The 27,432-nt window shown below is 36.4% G+C and overlaps 2 protein-coding genes and 1 long non-coding RNA gene across 6 annotated transcripts in view; all 3 read right to left on the minus strand.

The window, feature by feature from the left end:
* Positions 1–194: 194 nt before the first annotated feature.
* LOC136825678 (uncharacterized) lies at positions 195–9,709 on the minus strand. Its single transcript, XM_067082379.1, has 7 exons — positions 9,552–9,709; positions 5,405–5,457; positions 4,407–4,532; positions 3,912–4,016; positions 2,237–2,398; positions 1,565–1,621; positions 195–1,022 (listed from the first exon to the last, which is right to left on the minus strand). Exons 2-7 carry the CDS (start codon positions 5,441–5,443, stop codon positions 762–764), a joined length of 750 nt encoding a protein of 249 aa, XP_066938480.1. The 5' UTR covers positions 5,444–5,457; positions 9,552–9,709; the 3' UTR covers positions 195–761.
* A 453-nt stretch (positions 9,710–10,162) lies between these two features.
* Positions 10,163–13,102, minus strand: LOC136825679 (uncharacterized). 2 transcript variants are annotated; one of them, XR_010849398.1, is made up of 2 exons: positions 12,551–13,102; positions 10,163–10,319 (listed from the first exon to the last, which is right to left on the minus strand). It is a non-coding gene; the product is annotated as an uncharacterized lncRNA (long non-coding RNA). The 2 variants fall into 2 exon arrangements; XR_010849399.1 differs by having other exon boundaries at positions 10,163–11,355.
* A 5,998-nt stretch (positions 13,103–19,100) lies between these two features.
* LOC136825680 (uncharacterized) overlaps positions 19,101–27,432 on the minus strand; it is a 31,953-nt gene continuing 23,621 nt past the window's right edge. For all 3 annotated transcript variants that reach the window (XM_067082382.1, XM_067082381.1, XM_067082383.1), the window contains exons 5-6: positions 24,397–24,634; positions 19,101–20,409 (exon numbers count right to left, since the gene is read on the minus strand). In XM_067082382.1, coding sequence (XP_066938483.1) covers positions 20,161–20,409; positions 24,397–24,634 — 487 coding nt within the window. In that variant the 3' untranslated portion in view covers positions 19,101–20,160. The remainder of the gene's footprint in view (positions 20,410–24,396; positions 24,635–27,432) is intronic.

A 27,432-nucleotide genomic window follows, 5' to 3' on the forward strand; every position in this document is an offset into this window, starting at 1 on the left:
ACGAATTAACACCAGGATATAAAAATGAAGGTGAAATAAAAACGTGTTTTTTTTTACAGATTTTTTATGACAATGAAAAGCATTCACAATAACTCCTTACACATGATATGAGGACAGTTTGATTTCCATCCAAAGACGTTCTGTTTCATGAATAACCTTTCCTGATTTCTGATGTCGTCCATTTCTGTCTTTCATTTTCACTCACGTCGTCTCCTTCCTTACTAAACGACAGTGCTGAAATAAGGTCCACATTTTGAAATTTTGCTTTTTATTCGATGTTTATCGACGGTCACTTTCTGAGATCTATGCAGGGGATTTTATACCTTTGCCTTACTCGTTGTTTATGACGAGACGTCGGTTTGCAGTTAATTCATCTGACTATGTGTTACCAGTCGTTGCAATACAAATGATGATATGTTTGAAAACTTCATTATTTTTCTAACCAGATGCTGCATAATGACAGCGGAGACGTGGTAAAATGTGAGCTTGAATCGTGGAATTATTTAGAGGTCCATATTATGAAGTTCTGTTGAGGTTAGAAATGGGTATTTTTTGCAGTTATAAGCCATTCTGGTGTCAACACAGGCTACCGCTCTTTCGAATGGATATCTAATTGCTCATAATCCACTGGGTGAAGTTATCGTGAAACGTCCGAGGTCAATGAAGGAACCGGAAGCGACAGGGGAAGCTGAAAAATCACTCCAAAAGCAGGTCCGGTGAATCGGTAAGGACGAAGAGGCGTTGGTCGTAAAGTGGGTTCTTCAGTTTGGCGGCAAATATTCTTTCTTCGGGGTCAGATAGCTCTCCTTAGGAGGTAGGTACTTGTCATCTGGAGGGAGGTACGCTTTCTTAGGGGGAAGATAGCCATCTCTTGGGGGTAGATAGCCCTGTTTTGGCGGCAGATATCCGATAACGCGGGCGTCTTCGTTCGTAGCTTCTTCCTCAAACGAAATGTCCAGTTCAGACTCGTCTGTGGGCAGAGCACTCCTCTCGGATCTACTAAGCTCAGGTTGCCCGAGGTCCTTTTGATTTTGGATAAAGAGACGAACGAGGTCAGAGTTGTCATCAGAAAGCATGTTACTTATTTCAATCTGCTCAGTATTGCTATATCTATTTTGTTATTGTTTATTTCATCTATTGCTCTAAGAACGAATCTATTTTGCTTATAATGTTTTCTCTCCTGTCTGAAAACTGAGTTTGGATATACAGTAAGTATTGCCCTTGCGGTCCATATTTTGAAATCTGTTCTCGTTTATTCTTAACCATCTCTGTGATTTCACAGCATAAGAACTGACATATATTTCCCAAAATGATCAACATGACCTTCCTCCTTCGTTTATCTGTTCACAACACTCACACAATTTGAGAGGCAGAGAAAACAATGACTAAAATTTTGCAAGCCAAAAACACTGTATACAAAAACTACGCTAGCGTAACTGCTGTAGATCGCATTAACTACAGACGCCTTATGTCCAGCGCCCGTTATCTCCACCCTCGCTGTAATACGAAAGTTACGTTACTCTTAGTCCTTTTCGATACGATCTTAAGAAGGGATCCTTTATACCTGGCTGTCGAGGTCGCGGGCAAAGTTATTGTTCGAGATTTCTTCTTCCTCCGGGTCCTGCAGGGGAGAAAAGGAGTAATTACCAGTTAGTTTTTTTTCTTTAAAGACAAAAAATAAATTCACTGAATTTTAACACTGAAGTTTGCAAAGTTGGGAGCTTCTTTTGATGTACGAAGTATTCGCTACTAAACTGCGTTGCAGCAGTTATGTAGTAGCCTATCATTCTAAGATCACTGACTAAAAATAATCATTAGAATTTCGTAGCTCGTTTAGGAATTCAAGATAATCAGACAGTTTGGCAACAACCACCGTTAATCTGGTCCTGGTAAGGAGACTATGACAGCCTCAAATCAACGGCACAAAAACAGCTAGGCCTAATTTAAGAAAATAAACATAAAAATATAAAAACTTGCCCCACCCTAAATTTTTATTGATCATCACAGAATTTTATTTCCCGATGGAACTTAAGGAGGATGTTCCTTTGTAACAACGAGATGCCGGGATGAGGTTGCTAGTCCCACACTAAGAACAAACGACAACAGTTACAACGAATAATAATAATAATAATAATAATAATAATAATAATAATAATAATACGGATACCGTTGCATATTTTCCTTCGTGTTTCAAAATCAAAATACAAAAAAACTAGACTGAAGAAGAAGCCCTTGCCTTGTAGAGGTCTTCGTTCAGGTGGTAGAAATTAGGCGACACGGAGCAGTCAACGTTGAACCACCAATCGCAGGCGAAGATCTCCTGGTGGAAGATGGTGGCATTGGGGCACAGGAAGGTGGCTATGCTATGCTCTGGGTCCTCACGGCAGATGTGGTACACCTGCGGGGCACAGGGAGGAGACAATAGGTATATGAGCCTTGGCTGCACCAAAGGGAAACAGAGAATTTGGGGGATTCTTTTAGGAATTATCTGGAGATCGGGAGTCATTGGAGAGATGAAGCGAGTATGGGACTGTTGGTCTAGTATAGGTATGCGGGACATATCTATTGGATGATGGTGCTACATTCATTGCAAGCGTGTGCGTGCACACACACACACACACACACACACACACATATATATATATATATATATATATATATATATATATATATATATATATATATATATATATATATATATATACATACAATTTTTCCTTTGTCATGATTTCTATAAATACAGTCTGAATTAACCTGTCAATCTGCTTTCACGAAAAATAAAAATAGTTTACTATATTAATTAATCTAAAGGTAAGGAAAAAGTTAATCCACAGTGTATTCATGTTAATCACAACCACAGTTAAAAAATAAATACTGAATAATATTACTTCCCATTTAATCAAATACAGTGATGGCAAAGCAATCGATTTTAGAGATATAAAAAGCTCTAACTGGTAACTCTAACTGGATTCCTGTTCTGGAAGGTTATATGAAGGTGCTGAAATTAGGCCTATCCGGCGACATGAAAGTAATAATGAGTAGGCGTGCACGAAGAGGAATGCTGGGCCTCTGGTAGGTCACGAATTCAAGAGGCTTAGTCGTCGCTGAATAAAATAAATCTAAACAGAGCTTTCGGGAATCTGTGCGATTCTCCTTGTCAAAAGGTGAATCAGATTCCCGAAAGCTCTGTGTTTAGATTTATTTTTGGATATATTTGTGCCCATACATAACTTTGAATTTTTTTTTTCTCCATTACAAGGCGCATGCTACTAAACTATTTGTTTTAGTAATAACTATCTTTAGAAAGTCGGCCTATGCTTTTCAAATTCAGCCATCAGGTGACTCTTTACAAGTTCGTAGTCATCTTCACCTTCTCCTTTGAGGATTTTTAAAAGTCATCTAAAACCAGTTGTCTTTATGAGTTACAATCTCTCATATTGGATGTGTTTTGAAGCCCTTTTCGTTCTTGACTCAAAGTACTGAGCAGTCTAGAAAAAAAAAAAAGCTTCTACGTGTAGTTAAGCTTTAGGCTATGTGAGAGACATTAATTTAGTTTCTATTTATTACTGATCTCACTGTAGGCCAAAACGCATACATCATGTTCATTTCTTGCTTGAACAGATTGTCAGTGTAGCTCTCAATTAAGATAAAAGTGTAACTCTACGGACGAACATCGACAAACCGAGTCAAGATACAACGTTGTCTTGGTAAGTAAAAATATGTGAACACTTGAGACGAGAAACACGCACACACACACACACACACACACACACACACACACACACACACACACACACATATATATATATATATATATATATATATATATATATATATATATATATTATATATATACACTATAAAGGAGTATATTTGTCCCGTATTTCCCCCTGAAATTAATCTCATCTTACCTGGCATCCGTGATCAACATCGGCATAATACCCTGGGATCCTGTTATCGCAGTTGAACTGGACAGTGGCAGGAATTTCGTTGTAGGAAGGCATATCGGGCGGGAACTGTTAAAGAAAAAAAAAATTCAATCGTTTTTAGAAATGCAGTGTTGCTTTTTCACTCAGACGCTATAAGGCTAACAGTAAAAGATGCATTTTAGAATTTAATATATATGAAATTTTTACAGATGTCGTTAAGTTGCCTGTATATAATTTTCATTCTAGCTGAAAGAAATACGTTGTTTGGAAATCACAGGGAATGTCTGAAATTATGTCCAGCTGGAAATGATAACGATTTCAACGAAAACTGCGTCACAAAATGGGAAATGTTAATTAAGCAATGAAAACACAACGATTTAATCTACCAATCTCGGGTAATACCCACAAAGCAAAGCCAGAAAGCTTATTGAAAGACATAAGACACGAACAAAACACAACGGAGCGAGCTCAGCTGACCTGCGCATCGTTGTACACGGCGTCAAAGAACTCCAGGAGTCTTGCTGATGCCTCCTTGGCTTCCCTGCCAGTGGCCAGTGGGAAGTCATGTTGCCGCTCCAAATCGTCAAGTTTGGCGCCTAGGACCTGTTGTGAAAGAATGGTACGAATTTTTAAATATTACTGTTATTGCGCCTTCAGGTTTCTTCACCAACGATTCAGAGATCATATGCTTCTAAAGGACTCGGCCTAGTTCTTAATCCGATGATTAGACAGATGTTGGTAATGACTGAAAGGCTGATGTCGGAGTCTCGGCTGAACAGGTTTTCGGTTTTAGGAACATTATTATTTTATATAAACTCGTATCTAATCGTTATCAAGTCTGTGTGTGTACGTTTTGATATAAGAATTATTGCGGATTTTATTATGTATCACAATAATAATAATAATAATAATAATAATAATAATAATAATAATAATAATAATAATAATAATAATAATAATAATAATAATAATGCTCATTGTAGTATGTCTTAAAATTGAGAAACAAATTCATAGTTCTGTAACTGTAGAAACATGTTTCATTTTTATTACTAAATATATTTGTACAGTCACATAACTGGATTTGTTTCTCTAATAATAATAATAATAATAATAATAATAATAATAATAATAATAATAATAATAATAATAATAATATACAGAGTAAGAACCAAATAATCGACACAACAAAAAACAGTGATAATAACAATAATATATTACTATTTTTATTAATAGAATGCATCAGAAAAAAGTGAATAATAATTCAACATTAATCAGCCAGCATCAAATATCAAACTCTCAATTTCTCCTTTGCAAAAAAAAAAAAAAAAAAAAAAATAAGAAAGCGAGCTTGATGAAAGTGTAATCAAGACGAACAGTTGCGTGGTCTCTTGTGATTCACAGATAGTTATTGCGAGGGGTTATAATGATAAAATTACATAATTATTCACAATACTGTACTGTAGTTTTCTACTTACCGTCACTGACAGTAAACAGGCAATGAACAGGGACTTCATGGCAGGAAGCGTTGCTGCAAAGTAATAATAATAATAATAATAATAATAATAATAATAATAATAATAATAATTTTCAAATGTATATGTTTAACAGGGATTTAAGCCCCAGAGAATATTGTAAGATTAGACATAAACGTCTTTAAATCTTTTTTATTAAATGATAACGCTGGAAATAAATGTAGATTCAAGTGCTTCTTTCAGCAAGAGGACACTGAAATATTAGAATACAAAGCCTTTCAATTACTGCGACGCCATTCGTAGTCATTCCACTCTAGCTAACCTCACATATGAGTCACACACACAAACACACACACACACACACACACACACACATATATATATATATATATATATATATATATATATTTATATATATATATATATATATATATATATATATATATATTTATATTTATATTTATATATATATATATATATATGTACACACACACACACATATATATATATATATATATATATATATATATATATATATATATATATATATATATATATATGTGTGTGTGTGTGTGTGTGTGTGTGTGTGTGTGTGTGTGTGTGTGTGTGTGTGTGTGTGTGTGTCTACACAAGAGAGACGAAAAGGAAGAATGAGAGAGGGGAAGGTACAAAGGTTATCCTGAACACAAAAAATCCACATTCTCTTTTGACCAAGAAACCTGTGTACAAGCTTCAAGAGAAGGTGTCCATGTTTGCCTTCAGACTGCAAGGCTAAGAGGAGCCTCTTCTTTAAGCCTGTCAGGGACAACAACATTAAAAAAATTCAAACCTCCTGACGAGCGAGATGAAATTAAATATTCATGCGCCCACGCAGTTCGGTTCCTGGTATTTGCGTCTCACGTGAAAGGTCGAAAAAAGGCCGGTTTGAAATATGGGTTTGATGTTCTGGCGTCGTATCGTCGGTAAGTATCTTGCAAATCGGCAAGACAGGGATAGACAGATAAAAAGGAAACCTGTTCTGCAACTTTCCTTTCAGCTTTCAACATCCTTGCAGATAAGGACACACGGATTAGGCATCGGATATCGAAATACTAGGCCCATATCACACTCCCCATCCAAAAGATGGTTTAAGAACGTCATTGATGTTTGTCAGTCTTGACATAAATTTTGTTGTGTCAGAATTTGTCTTGGTCACGTGTATATGTGTGGTGTATTTATATGTGCACGTACGTACTGCAACAGACCCCCATCTCTAACTTACTGCGTTTCCTAATGGTACGTAAGGTGCGCGCAAATTCATTCCTTGTTCACACCGACCTGCCTTCCCTCCAATTTTATTGTTTTCTGCAAGCCTGGACTAGAAAAGGAACATTTCCAATGTTTCATTGACGTTAACTCTAAGAAATTAAGACGTAATAGACAGTCCTTATCGAAAAGAAGAAGAAGAAGAAGAAGAAGAAGAAGAAGAAGAAGAAGAAGAAGAAGAAGAAGAAGAGTCGGGAAAGGAGGGAAAGAAGAGGATGAATCGTCAAAGGCGGAGGAGCGAGTTGGTGACCTTGAATACCCGTCTTCACCCGTCGGACCACTCTCCGTCTCGATGAGACGTCTTCGCCCTGGGGACAGAAATTCCATTCGGAAGGGATAGGAAATGAACGGGCGGTTGTGGTAAGGATTGCGTGGTAAGATTAGGAGACCTGTATGTCCCTCTCCCCTTGAGAGAGAGAGAGAGAGAGAGAGAGAGAGAGAGAGAGAGAGAGAGAGAGAGAGAGAGAGAGAGAGAGAGAGAGAGAGATTTATACACATTTGCAAACCAATGATTGAAGAAAAGCAACTTGCTGATTGAACCTGCCATCATTATTCCCCCGTAAGATGAAAACGTGAACATTCGCTTTTCTAGAAATTCACCTAAAAGTTGCCGTACGCTTACAAAATACATACACATATTAACTTTTAGCCCTTGATGTAAATGCCATTTAAATAATTTGATAGACTTTTCCCTTTTACAACTGACTTTTCAGCCTAGCTTAAAATGTTCGGTTGGTTTATTTTCACTGGCTTTGCCAGGATGACTTTACCTGGGGCACTGGATGGGTAAAAATTTATTAACGCATGAATATTATTAGTAATTTTCAAAATGCATAATGCAGCATTTTGTGTATTGTAGACTGTACTCTAATATTTACATTTCCTTACTTTTACTGTAATATTTTCATAGTCTAATTGTACTACTTTTTAAAACTTGGAGCTTGGAAGGTGGGGCGCATCCTGTACAAGATTATTGCAGATTAGTTTGACAAGACTACATTTCTAGGTCCTCAAAGGACTCCAACGGATTCTACTACAGGAATCTCAAAGGACTCCCGTAGGGTCCTACCAAACGAATCTCAAAGAACTCCCATAGACTTCACTTAAGGAATCTCAAAGGACTCCCACAAATTTCTACTAAAGGAATCCCAAAGGACTTTCTTATAGACTCTCCAAAGGACTCCTATAGGGTTCCAACCAAAGGACTCAAATATGGCTTCCCATAAGGACTTCCATAAGGCTCTCCTGTAAGACTTTCATAAGGCTTTCCTGATGGACTTGCGTAAGGCTCTCCCAGAGGACCAGCATTGGGTTCTACCAAAGGAGTTCCATAGGACTCTCACGAAGGACTCTCATAGGGCTCCCCTGAAAATCTACTAAAAGACACCCACAGGGTTCTGTCAAAATTATCTCATAGGACTAGTCTGAAGAACTTGCTCGCAAATGATGAAAGTGAACACCACTAGGGCGGGTGCTGGTGGGAGCTGGGAGAGTGTCCCCAAAAGGGGACGAATGAAAAGTTGAAAGGAGGAAGCAATGCAGGAGGGGACGAAGGGGGCTGCAAACATCCTCCCACGGGATACTGCACTGGTAGGTGTCTATATGTCCCAAGGCAAGGGAGTGCCTAGTGGAGAAGGAGGAGGGGTGGGGTTGGACCTCTTCAGAAGGGATGCCACTTACGTGATGTAAGCAAAAACGCAATGCATTGCTGCTCTTATACAATTCTCCTTGATATTTTAATAGTATACGTAATGTCTGTTTATTTATTATTAGCTCATCTATTTTTTCTTATTTAATAAGTTATCTCTTCTTCCTTTTACCTTCTGTTTCTTAATCCTAATGATGAACGCCTTAATATTCTTTGGAAGCTTGAATTTCAAGTAAGCGGCCACTGTGGGCTTGTTCCATATGAATAGGGTTCATCTTCTGAATAATAATAATAATAATAATAATAATAATAATAATAATAATAATAATAATAATAATAATAATAAATAAATAAATAAATAAAGAGCTCTTACACTTACAGACAATGAAAGCCTCTTAGAATTATCGTAATTTTCTTCAAGTTATTAGTCTTGGCGGTAAAACTACACTTATCTCCTTGTTATAAGGTTCAGCCTACAGTTGCTTCATTAACTGCTCGTCTTATTAACTACCTTGAATCATTACTTGTATAAGCCCCGGAAATTTAAGTAGGCCTACTTTATCATAATTCCTAGTGAAATATTTATGATAGTAACGTCTCAAATTCGCATAGAATAGAATATATAATTTAAGCCAGAGGCCAAGCATTGGGACCTATGAGGTCATTCAGCACTGAAACGGAAATTGACATTGAAAGGGTTTGAAAGGTGTGGCAGGAAGAAAAACTTGCAGTTGCACTGTGAATCAATTGTTAGGAGAGGGTGGAAAGAGAATATGAACGGAGGTACAGTAAAAGAAATGAAAGGGGTTGCAGCTAGGTGCCGAAGGAACTCTGCAAAAAACCTTAAGTAATGCCTACAGTGCACTACATGAGGCGCACTGACGGCGCTACCCTCCCACGGAGCAAATTCAGATATGACTTTTTTATATGCTCAAATATTAAGCCACAAATACTCCCTAATATCAAATTCGCTATATCTTGGGAATAAATTACCACCACTGGGAATTATAATTAAGTACATCTGCCAAAGCCAACATCCAACCCTAGGCTTATATGAATTGCTATCTTGACAACAAAGTGGTAAGTTAGTTGCTTTATCCACTACCTCTATATCAAACCCGAAAGGCATACGGCAGGTTTAAATCACGCATAATTCTCAAATTTACACATCACTACAAAATGAAAACTCATACCCACCTTTGTCGAAAGACTCAAGATGACGGAAACGAACCGTTGAGCCCAAAATTGTCAGCAGTTGGTACCTTCAAGTTCGCAACCCTGGGCACGACTGATGCCGGTGCTGAGCGGCAGGGCTGACCACACGTCCCACAAGGATTTGTGGGAACTTGACCAGGTGTATGAGAGACCACTGAGAGAGGCAAGTCCCCCGGGTTGACGGGCAGGGGAGGGGGGCCGGTATTGTGGTGGAAGTCAGGAGAGAGAGAGGGGTGGGGAATATAGTACCTTGCCTTGACCTCCAGACCCTTTTTCTTTCTGATGATGCTTATGGCGATAGGAGCTTCTTCACTTAGGATGCAAGTTGACTTTCTCTCTCTCTCTCTCTCTCTCTCTCTCTCTCTCTCTCTCTCTCTCTCTCTCTCTCTCGGAGAGCTTTCACGGGGACACATACTCTGTATATAAAAGAATATTCTCTATAAAACATCAACACATCTCTGATACATAAAACTCTTATGTATCCAAATCCACATTGCTATTATAATCACTGCACTTTGGTCTTTGCTGACACATTATGATATTAATTTTTTCAGCATGAAAGTTTTTCTCCTACAGGAAGTTTGGCTTTATTAAAAAAAAAAAAAACAAGCTAAAACTTTGATCACTGGCATACTCATACTTTACCCGCTCAATCGACGATGAAACCCTGTGCGGAAAACTTCCAAATCAGTAGCTCCCCTTCAGACATCTACACTGTATAGTCAGTAACATCGCCCCTTCTCCTACAACCTGGGGATAAGTCCATTAATGTTATCATTATTATTACTGGTAGTATTTAAGGATACTGGAGAGCACCCGAAGGATCTATGAAGAAAAAGAATTCTTTTCTGTCAAATACGGATTCTGCTGTAGACAAAAAAAAAAAAAAAAATCTAGGGAACTTGAAAACATTACCATAGCGTTACGTGCTTATTTCTAAACAGGTACTTCGTCATTTTCCTTACCAGTAAAACGATGTAGTTTTTATAAATTATTACAGAAAATGTATCACTTGAAAATGTCTAAAATGTATTCAGTATCCATTTGTAAATTATCCACAAAGGAGACCAATAATAATAATAATTAATCCCTATCTTATGGAATCTCACTACTGAACTTTTGATGCCTCATGAATTCCATGATTTCGCCAATTAATTACTTTCTATTTATGCGTTCAACTTTAGCGAATGGAGGCTAGAACGCAACGAAACGCGAAATAAACTGATTCACTGAATGATAAATTAGATGCAAATAGATGATTTAAAATAAATCCCTGAAGTTTTTTTGTTGACATTGATTGATTATGAAATTCAGGTCTTGAAGATCAAGCGCCGGAACCCATCAGGATTATTCAGCGCCGTAATGAGGGTGAAATACATAAATCAATGATATGATTGATAATGAATAGGTGAATGATGATATACTGGTAAAATTCAGTGTTAAAATATGAACGTAAAAAATGAAGAATGCCATTAGATAGAACCAACAAAAAATAATTATATGTTACACTTTTATATTCAAAATATATACTTAGTATAAGAATAAATATGAATAAAATCTTTATTAAATATACCGAAATCATATCTCATTAAAACAACCAGATTCTTTCAGATAACCCGTAAGGTTATCTACCTCAACGTCGCCTTTTACCGTGATTGCTTTGCAGAAACTCGACTTCCCCGTCCCAGTTTCCTGTTTATTTACTTCTTCGTCACCATGCCACACAGCCTAGCCACAGACGCTGATTAATTTTTAATTATCTGGCGTAACAACCGCTAAGGGTCCACTAACAGAGAGACAGAAAGCAACATAAGTAATTGCACTGTCCTAAACTGAAGGAAAAGTTAATGAAAAATGGATTTGTGTGTTTTCCTCTGCCTCCACTTACCTCTCTCTAATGAGCATCGTATTCTTTGGAAGCTTGAATTTCAAGTCAATGGGTCCTGTGGGTTTGTTCCCTATGAAAAGTGCTCATGTTCATATAATAATAACAAATACAGTTATAATACTGTAGTATTTCGGAGGATTCCACACATACAAACAAATAAATAATCTCATATGTTCTCTAAAGGGAAAGTAATTTCATAGTAATCCAGTAAAGGAGTACTGAAAATTGTCCAGAAGACAGATAAAGAGACAGAGGGATTACTTGTTAATGTAAAAATATACTGTTGTACAGTATATTCCTTGGCAAGCGACAAATGAACTCCTTAACGATTTAGAAAGAAGAATAAAGGGCAATATATGAAGCTCCAGCCACTCACGCTGTCTCCTCTAAAAGGCAGGTTAAACGGGAACCTGAGGCTTGGAGCGGCTCAGATTATCAAAAGTCATTGCATGCATTTATTGTTTTAAAGATCACCTTAAATAATGGTAGGCCTCAGTTTTTAATCAGCAGGATGTGCGTCAATATGTGTAACTTGATTTCGTTTAACTGACCGAAATATTGCTTGTCATGTATTGCTAAAATTAACTAATTAGAATATGGAAAAAATGTGTTTAATGATATGCAAAAATATGGGTCTCAAGAGAGGTAACAACCACTAAACAGTGTTTCAAGAGAACGATTGATTTTACAGTCATTTGGTTTCGTTCCATCAAGGTTAATAGTAAAAGGGTACAGTGGTGTATGTTTGCATGACAGATGCACTCCATCAAGCCTAATCACAACAGAAAAAAACAGTAAACCAATCTTAACCACTTGGGTTTAGAACAGTGGTGATTACATCCCACCCACCCTATGACCCCAATGCTGCCATCCTTTCCCAGTCGAGCATGACTTAATACCATCTAAATTTGCAAAACATCTATTTGAGTTTGATTTGGAACACTTTTAAAATAGAAAATATTTGTGGCACACAAGGGTTTCGAGCCAAAGATGAAAGCAGGCCTTAATTTACTTCAAATTCCAAACAAACATCAGTAAGCAAAAGAATACTGATTAGAACCATTTCAAGAATACCAAAACAGTCGGTACTCACCAAAATTCATGTCCAATGCCAGGAAGTTGCTGTGATTAGGCTGAAGTTCATCTTTATCATCCTCATCGGCAATAATAACTGTTAAGGTAAGTAGGTAACACCGACTGGATAGAGAATGGGGAGACAGCTGCTTGGGAGGACTGGATGGACGTGGGGAGGCTCATAGGTCAAAAGTCCAAACTGACCAAGCTCCCCATCATATGTCACTGAGAGTATAAATTGAATATCAAAATGATTAACTTGCCCCATATGCTGGATGACTGAGGTATTATGCAAAAGCAACCTTTCAAGTTGTGGCAACACGTACTTGTGGCCTCGCCTTAGGATAACTCACAATTATTAACATAGCAGAGGAACCTGTTTGGAATGTTGTTCCGCCTAGCGTACTGTTCAAAGACTGGTGGAACATAACAACCATGTAACTATGGATAATAGCTGCTGCCATCCATACCTTAATGTTGGACTTTCTGAGTGCCTGAAGTTGCTTCTTGGTAAATCACTGCAGTGCCAGAGGATTCTCTGAATGATATGTCAACAGGGGCATCAGCTTCAGATCTCTTTCAGCGCTCGACAGCAGTTTAATGATTATACATCCTTGGCATCCCCAATCACAAATGTAGTCCTCACTTCTCAAGTGAAGAAAATCTTTCACATGACTTTTTGGGCACCTCAACCATCATCCCGAATCCATTGCTTTCATATTTCTTAGAACCTCTTACTTTGCTCCTCAACACTTACAGCTTCTCCAGATGTTAAAAAGTGAACATACCTTAAACTCTCTCATACTGCCCATGATTTAAAATAAATGCCCTTTCACAATCTGGGTCTCCAATTCAGTCGTTGAAATAGGTAAGAAAAAAGTGATGTCTTCAAAATCATCTGGGAGGATAAGCTGCTTATCCTCCCAGATGATTTTGAAGACCTCACTTTTTTCTTACCTATTTCAAGGACTGAATTGGAGACCCAGATTGTGAAAGGGCATTTATTTTAAATCATGGGTGGTATGAGAGTTTAAGGTATGTTCACTTTTTAACATCTGGAGAAGCTGCAAGTGCTGAGGAGCAAAGTAAGAGGTTCTAAGAAATATGAAAGCAATGGATTTGGGATGCTGGCTAAGGTGCCCAAAAAGTCATGTGAAAGATTTTCTTCACTTGAGAAGTGAGGACTATATTTGTGATTAGGGAAGCCAAAGCTGTATAATCATTACGCTGCTGTCGAGCACTGAAAGAGATCTGAAGCTGATGCCCCTGTTGACATACCATTCAGAGAATCCTCTGGCACTGAAGTGATTCACCAAGAACTCAGATAAATAAGTAATGCTCCATCTCCTTCATGACTAGATCAGCTAAAGAAGACATACTGTATTCTGATCCACAGCAACAACGACATCCTTTTTCTGGGGGACTTGGTACTATCCATTAGGTGAGTTTGAGAGGCTTTTTCTTGTTTCTATAACACATAATTTCAATCTTGACCTCAAGAGCCAAGATCTTGGGTACAATATTTGGCTTGGAAACTTGGGCACACTCGCACTACAATTGAGAGACATGTTAAAGGTGCTCACAGAACTTCAAACACTTGGACTCAGTCACCCAATACAGTACACTTAATCACTTTACAGCTCAATGGTTCAGAGTCAATTAAAGATTCACAACAAATTCATCCATCTAAAAATTGATAGCATGATGCTCATTGCAGTACCAGACGGGAATGTGTGGGAAGGTAGCATCTCCCATATAGCTAAATGAAGACTGAGGACACACCCGCAATCATCTGTGTCGCACCTACACAGAAAGCTCTTAAACAATATTATGCACAACAATCCGAGTATCTTCCAATATAAAAACACTTATCTCTGTTGCCTAATAACCACATGGTTTTGCAATTTCAATTGCAGATTGTTATAGTGCAATTCCACTCACTTTTGGCTAATTTTTATCTGAAACTTGTAAATCAGGCACTTGTACTGTATGTACAGGGACTACTTTATGCAAAGTTGCATTTTTCATGTAAAGAAGCAGGCTACATTCAGTGATCATAACCTATCCATCCAATCACCTTTTTCAAAGTGATTTTGCCCCAAAAACATGACTGAATATCCTCTATTTCACATGATACAAAATGTCAATCTGCAACAAAATTAAATTACAAATATGCCAAAAAATAAAAGCTTTTAACGGTAAGCATAATCTGCGTAATAAAGGCAAAATCATTAACAACGCTCCTTCATACAGCTCTTCAGATCTTGGATACAATCACACATATACAGGTATTCACTCCAAAATTAACAATGCTTTCCATGTATAATAAAAATCCACAATTACAGTTTATGTTTTATTATTCATAAAAGATAACAACAAAGACTTTCAAATACCTGAACTGTGTTCCTCCTCAGTGTTTACATTAAAAGAAATGTACTAGCTGTATTCCTTTTAATGTTAACACCGAGGAAAACAGTTCAGCTGTTTGGAAGTCTTTATTTTTATCTTTTATAAATAATAAGTTATTTCTGGGTTATCTGACCTGTGTCACCCGGTGAAATAACCATTCAGCACTTATTTCTAGGTAAATCTATTGCTAAAAATGGAATAGATTTACCTAGAAATAAGTGCTGAATGGTTATTTCACCGGGTGACACAGGTCTCTCCCCAGAAATAGATTTTTCCTTTGTCAAAATCCTTTTTATATAATTGTGGATTTTTATTATACATCAGTTTTTCATGACATTGTGAATTTCTTAGCTATGCATTCAGTTATTATAGGGTCTTAAGAAAAGGCTTGTCATGACAACAAAAAGGATTGGCATACTGCAAGGTATCCTCATTACAACAGCTTGATACAGATGACGCTAAACCAAGCATTGTCCGTGGCACTCATGCATACAAGTCATTTAACTAATGTGCATAGTTGTTTACCATCCCTCTGAGCAGCACAACACTACTGCCTCTTGATCCCCACAAAGATGTGTTCAAAGGTATGATTGTATCAAAAATAGTTGTTACTCATGATCAGTCATAAAATTAAATACTGTACAGTAGAGTATGTCAAAGTGCAGTCCTTATGTAAATACAGTAATACGGTTAAATAATTTGTAATCATAACTCACCCATCCCAACAGCTTATTTCAATGTTTTCATGTATAATACAAATGATTATCTTCTACTTCACATGGAATATCAGACAACAAATAAATTTACATAAAATTTATATTAAGGCAATAAGAAAGATAAATACTGCAACACTGGTATTTGCATAACTTATGTCTAATCCAAGTGAAATCAACAATTTCTCACTTTCCTTTCTTGAGAAAAACTTTCAAGACATTCACACACTTCCAAGCAAATATAGTTGGACATGTACACTTCTTCACTTCAAAACTCTTAACACAACTGTTCAAAATTTACTTGAAAATTCACAGTAATGTACACCCAAACTTCTTCCTTCATTCAGCAGTTTCCACTGGCCCCTTTTTAATGCTGTATTTCCCATCACTTTTCTTAATAATCATTTTGCTTCCATGCTTTGCTATTTTGGCAGACTTCTTTCTGTCAATCACTCTTACAAGGGTTCACTGCAATTTATATTTGACCAATACATATTCCTGCTCCATATTGTCTTGTCTCACCAAAAGATGGAAATGAAAACATTTTTAGTCTTTCTTCCCATCACTTCCCTGCATTTTCCCATCACTGTTCCCATCTTCAGTTGTAATTTTCAACGAGTTCGTCTCATTTTTATCCCTCCCACTCTTCATACATTCCTCCCCTACTTGAAGGCTGCTAGGTCTGGAGGTTATTTAGTTTTGTGAATACATTTTAAATTATGAGCTGTTATCTTTTTTTTTTACAAGTTCCATCTGACCCTTGTTCCAGCTGACTATCGGTAACTCATTTAGGGTTTTATAACTTACAGGCTGAGATTTTTTATGAAGATGGAAAAGAGTGAAGTATATTTGGTGTTATATATGTTGTGTAGATAAAGCATGGACACTGAATGTGTACAAAAAACTGAAAGTTACATGGCTGTTTCCCTTGCATATATGAAGAAATGTTAAAAGTAGAGAAATGTATTGATGCAGCATAACTGTGAAGCTGCGGTATAGGTAAGTATAAAAGACTATATAGGTATGTGAGTTTTGAGGTTGGAAAGCATGGAGGACAATAGGTTGGCATAAATTCTAGAGTAGAGGAGCCGATCACTAACAGTACCAGAAGTGGTAGTTAGTTAGTTATAAATGATTTGTTTAACCAGACATCTGAACTCTTTTAGGGTTCTTCTCGGGCTGGGAAAAGAATGGGGGAAAGAGTACATAAAAAAATTAAGTAGTTAACTAAATAAATAAATAATATAAAGGGGAGGAGAATTAGAAAAAACAATCGAAAAAAAAAAAAAAATAAGGAAAAAAAAGGGGAGATTATATTTTACTTATCAATTTAATTTTGTTTAGGAAGAGAATGATATTATTAATTGAAAAGTTACTACCTTCTGCTAGAATATCCTTTATTGATTTATTTTGTAAGTAAGTCTTTCTTTCATGATGCCATCTGGGACAGTCAATCAAGATGTGTTTGATTGTTACTGGGATGTTACATCTTTCACAAGTTATTGGGTTTGTGTGCAGAGTTGACATCAGATGACCATGTGTGAGTCTGGAGTGTCCTATTCTGAATCTGGTAATGATATGGAAGGTTAACATCTTTGTTCTACTTGTGTTTGTATACAGAATGAGAGCTTTTTAGAGGTAGTATTGGGTCTAGTATAAAATTAATGAATCAGAGGTGATGCAAGTCAGTCATGTGATCTTCATATTCAGGCCACACAAACTGCTTTACTGAAAAATTCTTCCATCAATATTATTATAATGTAAGCATAATTTTTAAGTACCTAAAACATCAGTTATTTGCTAATTGTAGTCCATCATTTTCCTGGCTTTAACTTTACTACACCTTATCACTGCCGAAAACAGTCGAAATTGCTCTTATTGATTGTGGTGAGGAAGGTTCATCATTCAGACAAGAATTCTCATAACACCTAGCTCTAGGTCTAAGGTTACAAGATTTGAATACATTTTTTGAATTTTGGGCCATTTCTTACATAGATGTTTACCTGATGTGTTACATGTGCTAATTTCAGTAAATGTATTGTGGTACTTTTATAGTGTTGCTTCCTCCCTTTACACATTCCCCTTTCTTACCTATTTTCCTCCCTGCAACCTACGTGTTCCTACACCTTTTCATTCTGTAAAGGGTTACCATGGATGATGAAGATAAATATTCATAAGGTCAGAACTCTCTTTTTTAACCATCAGAAGGAATTTTTCTGCAAAGGAAAAATATCACATAGCTTTTACAGTATCATACAACAGAGCTGTCCTAATGATTTCATTGACTTCTTTGTTACAGTGGGAACCACAATAGTGTGGAAAAATTATTTAGTTAGTTCCATTTGCCACATTCTTTCACTTACAACTCTACTGTTCACTTGGTAGGAATTAATCATATGAGTGACATACTGTATTACTGACTAGTTAATAAGAATAATCCTAACTTAGGGTCTCTTAAAACATTTTACTTAATTTTGGTGAACATCCTCCTGTATGTCAGAGACCCTGGAGATACCTTAAGACCTTTGAAGTAACTGGTTCTTACTAGCTTTACAGATCTCCTACCAGATACAAATAATGAAGATCTGTGCCATCAATGACATCGCCTCCCACCTACAACATTGATTTGGTGAGCTGGTTATACTGCCTAATAAAAGTGTACACTTTATTGATATATACCATATTTGCCATCATTTTTGTTTTCTGTAACGTTGTACAAACCTTTTACTTTAATAGAAGAGCCTTCCCCTCACTCTACTGATTGGATTCTTTCCTGTAGGTCCTCCAACTGAGCAGACACTTGTATTGTACTAAGGAAACTTGTCACCTCTTTCTTCTTAGCTGATGTCCTGCCATTCCAGATGATGTGGTGTGGGTAAGGTGAAAGATTTATACTGATGAAATAAAAAATTATCTCTACATTATGTTGTTTTAAGTTTACCTTTGTTTCTCATATACTTCTCTTTATGTACATTTTTTACTGTGCTAATGGCCCTTTCAAATTTTTTTTTTGCAAAAATACATGGGAAGAACAAATAAAAAGTAAAAGCAACTTTCTTTCTCATTAACCTTTCCAATGGCTGGGTGTACATTCAAGACTTTAAACATCTCTTGCTGAGAGTACTACTGTTGACTACCTTTCATTCTGCAGGAGCACTGCGTATCAATAAGCAGTTCATGCAATTTTTCACATTGGATGGCAAAAATACAAGTCAGTTTTCTCTCAAGGTACAGCAATGCCTGAATATACAATTAGTAAGCAATAAGACTTTTAAATATTCATAAACATTTTTATAAAAGAAAACCATCCAGTTTTTCAGACAGAAAGCTAAAGTGGACTTGCTTTACTTCATGATTCTTAATTAACTGCTAGAATATTGTACAGAAACTGTACTCTCCATAAGCAGGTCACTAATAAATACAATAGGAAAAATATACAGGTAAACATACTCAGGAAACAAACCACTATATTTCCAAAGTTAATTACAGGACTGAAAAAGTATGAAGTAAAAAAAAAAATACTCAACTTTACTGTAAATTTCAAGTTGAATTAAGCCCTACTCTTAAAATAATATTCAGAAGGTATAAATTAGTAGAGGAAGTGAAAGCTAATGTGGTACAAATTATTCATAACACATTAATAATATCAACTTTAAACCAGTCTTAATAGCATGAAAATGTTGCTGTCATTTAGGAATAGTCCCATTTGTCACACGGGTTGTCTCAAAACTTATAAATAAAAAATATAATTCCTTTTCTATTTACAAGTACCTGTAACAGATTTTAAAACAAATCAAAATACAGTTTCACAATATTACCAGAGTCCTGGTAAATAACAAATAGAACATATAACACTATTAAGAAGATCGAAACACAAAACTAATAACACCATTCATAACTACAATGGAAATGGAGAGAAAAATTATAAGCTGACCATTTGAAAATTACTTCTATGGCACAGTCTTGCATATTGTACAATGATAGAGAGGAATTCTTAATAATCAAAGCAAATACTTTTACAAAATCACAAGGGGTCATGACATCATCTTGTCTCAAGTCATCTTCTCTACATAAACACATTGCAAAAAAATTTGAAATGCCTCTCCACTTCAGTGAAAATGACTGAATTCCTTACTGGTTATTCAGGGTATACAACAGTACAATTCAAATAATTAAAATACCACGCTTCAAAAACTGCCACTGCACAAATGTTTTAGTTACTTTTTTAATAATAATGCTCACCTGAAGCTGGTCCTCAAAGTATTTTCCAAAATAAAAAAGGTAAAAATTCCCTGAAAATCACTGCAGTTACTATAATAACATTTTCTGATAGTGTTAAATATGATCTCAGTGAAGTGTCCACTTATATCAACATGTAAAATGGTAAAAATATTCAATAAAATGTTTATATTTAATATAAAGTTACTAAAACATTATCTCTAACAAAATTAACCCTTAGTATTTACAAATTCAATGAATGAATTTCCATTGCAATGCCCCACATTCATTACGTCAGAAAATCGGTAACTTCGTCCAGTTCTCTTTGTTTGGCCTGTTTGTGTGCCCACCTAGCCTCAGCTGTCTCAGGCGTTAGCTTCCACCTGTCATGGTATATCCGCAATCCACAAGTGTGACACTTCTTGCCACCCTGGAAAGGTGGAGTTCGTATATACGTGTCTAAGCACTTAAAATGATAAATGTGGCCACAATAAACTCTCTCTACATAGTTTGCTGCCGTTTCGTCAGTTTCCACATCCTGAAAAGATACAATTTAAAACCTGGTTTGATATAACAGAAATGATGTGGGTGAATACACTATAACTACAGTATATGTATTTCATTTACAACTAAACATGCACTGCTTCAACTATAAAATGCGAGGTGACATAAACATTCTGTCCCCTTCTAGCCAACACTGAGTCTGGGTGGGAAAAAGTGAGTTGCTGAGGTCCTGAAAGGTCACTATGAAAACTTTTTCTTTTGTTCTATAATTGTCCCTTAATTCTGTATCTTATATATTCTTTCATGTCACAAAATTCATTTAAAGAAAATGTACATGGTGGCAACAAAATTGCCCTCTTTAAGGGAAAAAAGAATGAACATCATCATCTCCACTGCGAGTAGGATTTGTTAGGAGACCAAGTAGACATGGGTTAATGATCAGCTGACATGTATCAGCTCATCAATTTGTGAACTACAGATAATGGTATATACTTCACAAACGATCAAGGGCACCTTGACGGATTGCTTCTCCAGCAAACTGATCACTTCATCCACAGCAAGAGGATGGATGGACATTGCAGGAAGGTTAGGAAAGAAGAATTGGTACAAGATACAACATCAGCCATGCTTTAATGAATTGTTTGGCATGAATGTCTGAGGTGACGAAGGACATATGCTGAACTTGTAAAGAGTGCCAAATCTGAGACTGCTTGTATACCGGCTGAGTTGATAGGTTAATCCTTGTTAACAACCCTTTGTTGGGTGCCTTAGTCCACATTAAGAGGTCATGATTAGGCACCTTCTCATTAATATGCTTAAATCAACATAAGGTGTCCTTACTAGGTAGCTAGCATTTAGGGAAACAATGTCACATGTAGTACTGAGTAGACTCAAGGATGGAGCTAGCCAAAGAACACCACATTAATTTAAAGGCATGGTTGAAGCTTTATTTTATATCAAGCAGCATTTTTTGTGGTATCCAAAGGAGTTTGATACTGTACAGTAAATGGGTTCCAGGCAGCTACTCAGTCCATAATCCTTACTCCCCTCTTTCTGACCCAGTTATTAGGGATTCATCTGAATCTAGTACTGCTGATAACCCCTCCGAGGTAACAGCACTAGTTCTGTCATGTTTATTGAAAAAATAACCTCCTGAAACTTGGTGCAACAGAAAACAGGATGTGAGTCCTATATTGAAACCAGCTAAGACCTATACAAGGAGAAAAACTGTCAACCTTTTTCCACTGTTCTAGATAAGTCCCTCAGATGTGGGAGCATAAATCCAAACTTTAGATATAGGATTTGAGTCAGGACATGCTCCTCCACAGCATGCTTGATCTCTTCCTGTAGTCCTGGAGGACCAAATTACATATCTGGACTGCATGCAGTTTGATATACTGACCCCATATCAAGATAGACTGCTGGTCCTTTCACCTGTTTCCAAAATTTTAGTGGAACCTAAACGTCACTAATCTTGGACTCTTCATCTCCAACTCTGGACAACCCAGTGCCTACCACTCCTGCTAGTGACTTTTTTGGTTTTAGTCCAGCGAGGAATGTTTGTCAAGCAAGTATAAGAATAGCATCTCTAGCCAGGAAACTCCACCTGCTGACTCTGACCCTGAATGCTACAAAAATGAAAACTACTAAATGATGGGTGAGTTTTTCTCCTGCCTTCCTGATAAAGGGGAATTAAGAGGAAACCATAAGAGTTCATTCTTATAGGAGGTTAACCTTTTGCCCTCCTTACACTAAGTATAAAGGACTAATTGACCATGTAATTTACAGTAAGTCGAAAGCACCTGAAACTGAGAAAAATGAGATAAAAGTGACAAAAAATAAGGAAAATAATGAAGATCTTTTAAAAATATATGCCATTTTCCAATAGTTACGTATTACTGTACCTAGAAGTATTTTGTAGCATAACCTCTTGTAAAGTTATCATATATCCTACAGCACAGCCTCACTTCCAAAGTCCCAGCAAGAGCCACTGTCATTGCTTAATGATATATAATAGTCCACAAAAAAAAAACATCTTTCAACATCCATGCCACGACTAATCCCATGTCACTACAAGCCATACACCTGAATCCCAGAGAAAATACTAAGCTAAGAAATATTAAGAATGTCCAACAGAGATACAGATTCCACTGTATCAGAATACAGTACTTCCTGAAGTCCACCTGTTTGCTGAGAAAATGGTAGATGCTGTCAATAAAATCTGTACACGATTTATTATTATCGATGTTATTATTATCATTGCAGAAGTAAATCCACAACAGTGTGCTTGTCATATATTACAAGAGTAAACAGAGAAATAATACATAAACAGTTATTTGAAGCACACCACAGTGATATCGATATCACTGTTCCTAAATATTTGAAAGATTCAACTTCAATAATCTTTTCATAATCGAATGTTACCTAGTCAACCTGTCAATATTCTGTCTTCAATTTATGTTTTTCTTAAGTATACTGAGTCCAATACAGTATATCTAGATGTATGATACATTCTTTTAAGCAAGCTTTGTACATCCAGTAGTGTTCTACTGACTAAAACAGCATCATGAGCATATTTCAATTCTTCTCTTCCATCTTCAACCACTTTTTGATTAAGAAATCTATGAGAAAGGTAAACAGCAAAGGTGGAATATCATTCCCTTGTAGCACCCAAATATCAACTGCACATTTATTTGACAAGGACCTGTCCACATGAACCTACTCAAAATTCTAAGGAATGAAATTTAGCTGGACTTAGCAATACCAAAGAAAGGAAAGGTCCCAGAATTATAACAACTGAATAAATAAAAAACAAAGTATCACATTCCTTCAAAAAATATGAAAAAAAAAAATTATCTACATCGCACAAAAGACATCACATTTGACAGGTGTCTCCCACATATTAAGAACAAGATCTTTATCTGGATAAAATCATACCTGGTTGGTCTTTAGGGTGTCAAATCGACAAATACTGCAGACTAACACTACACACAAGGACTTCTACGTACTTCATTTTGTACATTTACAACTACTGTATTACTGAGTGAAAGAAGCAATAACATGAAGTTCTAACTGACTTTAAGAGTAACTGTGCTTTCAATAAGCCATCATCTTCATCATCTCAAAGGGAAAACACTTTGTTTAAATTTTGTTTTCCCATTCATGGGTTCATACGTATGAATAGTTCTCATCACTTTCTCCAGTCCTTGCCACTTCCAGTCTTAATTACCATCTGGTCTAGGTCTCCATCTATGTCCTTTCCTTTTTTTTCATCATACACTCAGACCATCTCAAACTTTAAATTCTTTAACTATTTCCAACAAGCGAAGTCACATCTCTCAGCAACTCAGACCATCTCAATTTTTGAATTCTTTACCTATTTCCAACAAGTGGAGTCACATCTCTTAGAAACTCAGACACTCAGACCATCTAAATCTTTGAAGTCTTTACATATTTCCAACAAGTGGAGTCACATCTCTTAGCAGCTCAGACCATCTAAATCTTTGAATTCTTTACCTATTTCCAGCAAGTGGAGTCGCATCTCTTATCAACTTCATCATTTGTAATACAATGTTTCCAATGCACTTGAACCTAGTCTCAGCATTTTGTGGCCTTACCAGCTCAAAATCTCCAGGTCATAGTGTATAGATAATAACAGACCTTACATGTACTGTGCATCAAAAATTTTGTTCTGATACTCATCTAACAGATATTGTTTGCTTTTAAAAATTATTAAACAAAGTGAGTACACATATAAGTATGGTAATGGTTTGTACTCCATATATATACTGTACATATGAATAAAAAATGACTAAAAAAGTAACATGTGAACAGGCATCTGAAAAATAACGAAATCCATCAGAAGCAGCAATGTAAAAATGAGAGAGAGAGAGAGAGAGAGAGAGAGAGAGAGAGAGAGAGAGAGAGAGAGAGAGAGAGAGAGTGTGTGTGTGTGTGTGTGTGTGTGTGTGTGTGTGTGTGTGTGTGTGTGTGTGTGTGTGTGTGTGTGTGTTTTACATACCTTTGGGTCTTGAGGAAAAGCTTGCTTATTACAATATTTACAAGGCATATCAGCATATTTGCGGGCCTCGGATACCAAAAATGATATTACTGGTTCCAACGAAGGTTTCAACACAAAAGGCGGATCTTTCGGTCTCTTTTTAGCTGGGGACTCTACACACTGACGTGCAATTTCTGTTGCCTGCGCCATGAACCATCTCCTGAAAACTGGTGGGTAATTGCACTCCTTTTCTTCAATACTGAAACAATAACAAATTGTGTGAAATTAAAATGATGATTTTTTTAATGCACAGCAGAAAATGAAATTGTGGTGTGCATATCTTTCTCAGAACTTTACAACACTAAACAGTTAAGCCATAATGCCAATGATGACTAAACATTCTTGAAATAATCTCAACATATTCATACACAACAAAAAATTTTGCAGCAACCCATGTTTCATACATGAACACCCATTTCTTTACTAATACAGTAATACAATACCAGGTAGCTGAAGAGTTATTTAGGAAAGACATAAATAATTCTTCAGTACTGTACTCAGTTGGCAATGAACTGCGAGCTGATATTTGGAAACTTGAAACAGACTAATATACTCAACCTACAAACTGTAAGTCCTGCTTGCATCTCGGCCCCTTTATGGATTCTACTTTTCACCTAACATTTACAACAGAGGAAGACTTTTTAGAAATAGAGTTCGTAAGAGCACTGGTCAATAAAGCTTCTGTTAAGAGGCTTGCAGTTTTGCTTCTTTCATTAAAAAAAAAAAAAAACAGGTTTTGATGTAGGAAAAACCTATTTCTGGTAGTTGCTTCCATGGTCTACCAGAGTTCATGGTGACCAAACTACTATCAAAGAATTCTCTTTCAACTAGTCTCATGGCCGGGTATTATGCTGCAGTGATAAACACTATATAACATGTGATGGAGTAAGTAATGGACTCAAAGATAAGAGGGCACTTTCCCTTACCTTCAGCAAAGCTGACAGGTGACAAAAAGGCTTAAGCTCTCAAATTTTAATCCCAACAACCCAAAGAAAAAACATTTTTGATCCGAGGTCAAGCCACAAGTTTCAAGCCCATTCTTTATTCCAAATACCCCTCAGGTTTTGGTAACAAAGAACAAAAAACTAAACGTGAACTTATGTTTTAAGGTGAAGTTTTACAGTGATTACCTAAGCATGATGGGCTTGGTTACAGTCTTGTCGCACCTTCCCCAGCGGTAGTTAGCATACCCACCTGTCAAGGAGACCCACCTTGGCCGGATTTTGTCCCCGGGTCCGTTGAAATGAGGTTTTACTGTATGTAACCGTATAGTTAGGCTACCATTTTTGTCTAACCCAGGTTGTTGTTTATATCCAATCCTAGGCTATTTGGTCTACTATATAAAATAGTAAGCCATTAATGTGTAACCTTATATCTAGTCTATCACTTACTCTAATCTCGGCTACTGCCTAATCCTGATTATTTAATATACACTTAAGGGTATGGGTTAGATAAAACACAATTACCTTAGTATGTAGCCTTAAAGCTAAGCTACCATCTCATCCAGGACAGATTACTATTTCATCTAGTCCAAGGTTACTAGGTCTAGGCTAACGCTTTAGTCCAATAATGGGAAGTTTTGTAAAAGGTTATCACTTAACCTAATATAAGGTGCTACCTAGTCCTTGATTATTTAGATCATGCTTAAATGTACAGACTTAAATAAGTGGAAAAAATTTTACTAATATGTAGCCTTATAGCTAGGCTATCGATTTATTTTGCCCAGATATTGTTATTATCTAATCCTAGGGTCCTTCATCTAAGCTAGGCTACTGCTTAAGCCCATGATAGGGTACGTCTAAAAAGGGTTTTAACTTATCTTAATTTAGATTACAACCTAATCCAGGTTATTTAGTTCACATTTGAGGATAAGTAATCCTAGGTTATAGGCTACAAACAACATCTGCTATTAATCTAGTCTAAATTATTCTCACTTAATCTGATGTAGGCTACTGCCTAGATTATTGTAGATATCGTATAATCTGAAAGGATTCTCTAAATTAATGATAAATTGTGGAATTTCTTGTAGTTAAAACATTTAGTTAGAATGAAAAATTCTTCACAACAATTCGTGCTTTACAAAACTAGCAATCAACGATCGTGAGTAAGTTACAACCATGTGTTGGCATTTCATGAATGAGCGCTGACTATGTGTTGGCATTTCATGAATGAGCGCTGACCATGTGTTGGCAAGAAACGCCGGGTTCCGGCTTTCACATACAAATTAATTACCAATTCTGAAAGTTTAAAACTAAAACTTTGACTGGAACTTAAAATTAAGCACTTAACTTGGCATTTTAGATGTTTCCACGATCCTCACTAATGAAATCAGAGAAAGAAGCCGAACTTTTCAGAGAGAGGGTAATACTAAACCTTACTGTGTTGACCAAAGAAGGTTTAACGCTTCTTGGTCTCCGAGCGGATCTGTTTGTCGACAATATAGCGGACTGCGCATGCGCATTAATCACTTCTTCTTCTAACAGGTTTTGACAATGGAAACAACCCAGGTACAGCTTTGCTGAAGATAAGAGAAAGCACGAGTCCATTACATACTCCATCACGTTATAATGATTATCACTACGACACAATCCCGGCCATAAGACCAGCTAAAAGAGAATTCTTTCATATTAGTTTGGTTACCACGGAGCTCTGGTAGACCGTGGAAGGATGAAGGATGAAACAAGCGATTATACTATCAAAAACAAAAATGACTCATAATAAACAATAACCCTTACAGGCTGGCCTAATTATACAAAAAAAAAAACACCCTGTGGCCAGGCAAACACTAAGAAAGGCCAATTTTTAAAAAAATACTTCACTGGAAAGAGGAAGTTATGCAAAAGCACATGGTATAATACAAAATTAAACAAATTTTTCTGTACTTTCCACGGGATTTGAAAGTGAATAAAATGTTTCTAACCCTGTATGGGCCTCTTTTCCAATACACTTGTGAAAATACACTAATTTTTAGTGAGTTATGCATGTTCTTTCTAATTA

The sequence above is a fragment of the Macrobrachium rosenbergii genome, chromosome 39, assembly GCF_040412425.1.
Source record: "Macrobrachium rosenbergii isolate ZJJX-2024 chromosome 39, ASM4041242v1, whole genome shotgun sequence".
In the NCBI taxonomy this organism is placed as follows: Eukaryota; Metazoa; Arthropoda; class Malacostraca; order Decapoda; family Palaemonidae; genus Macrobrachium; species Macrobrachium rosenbergii.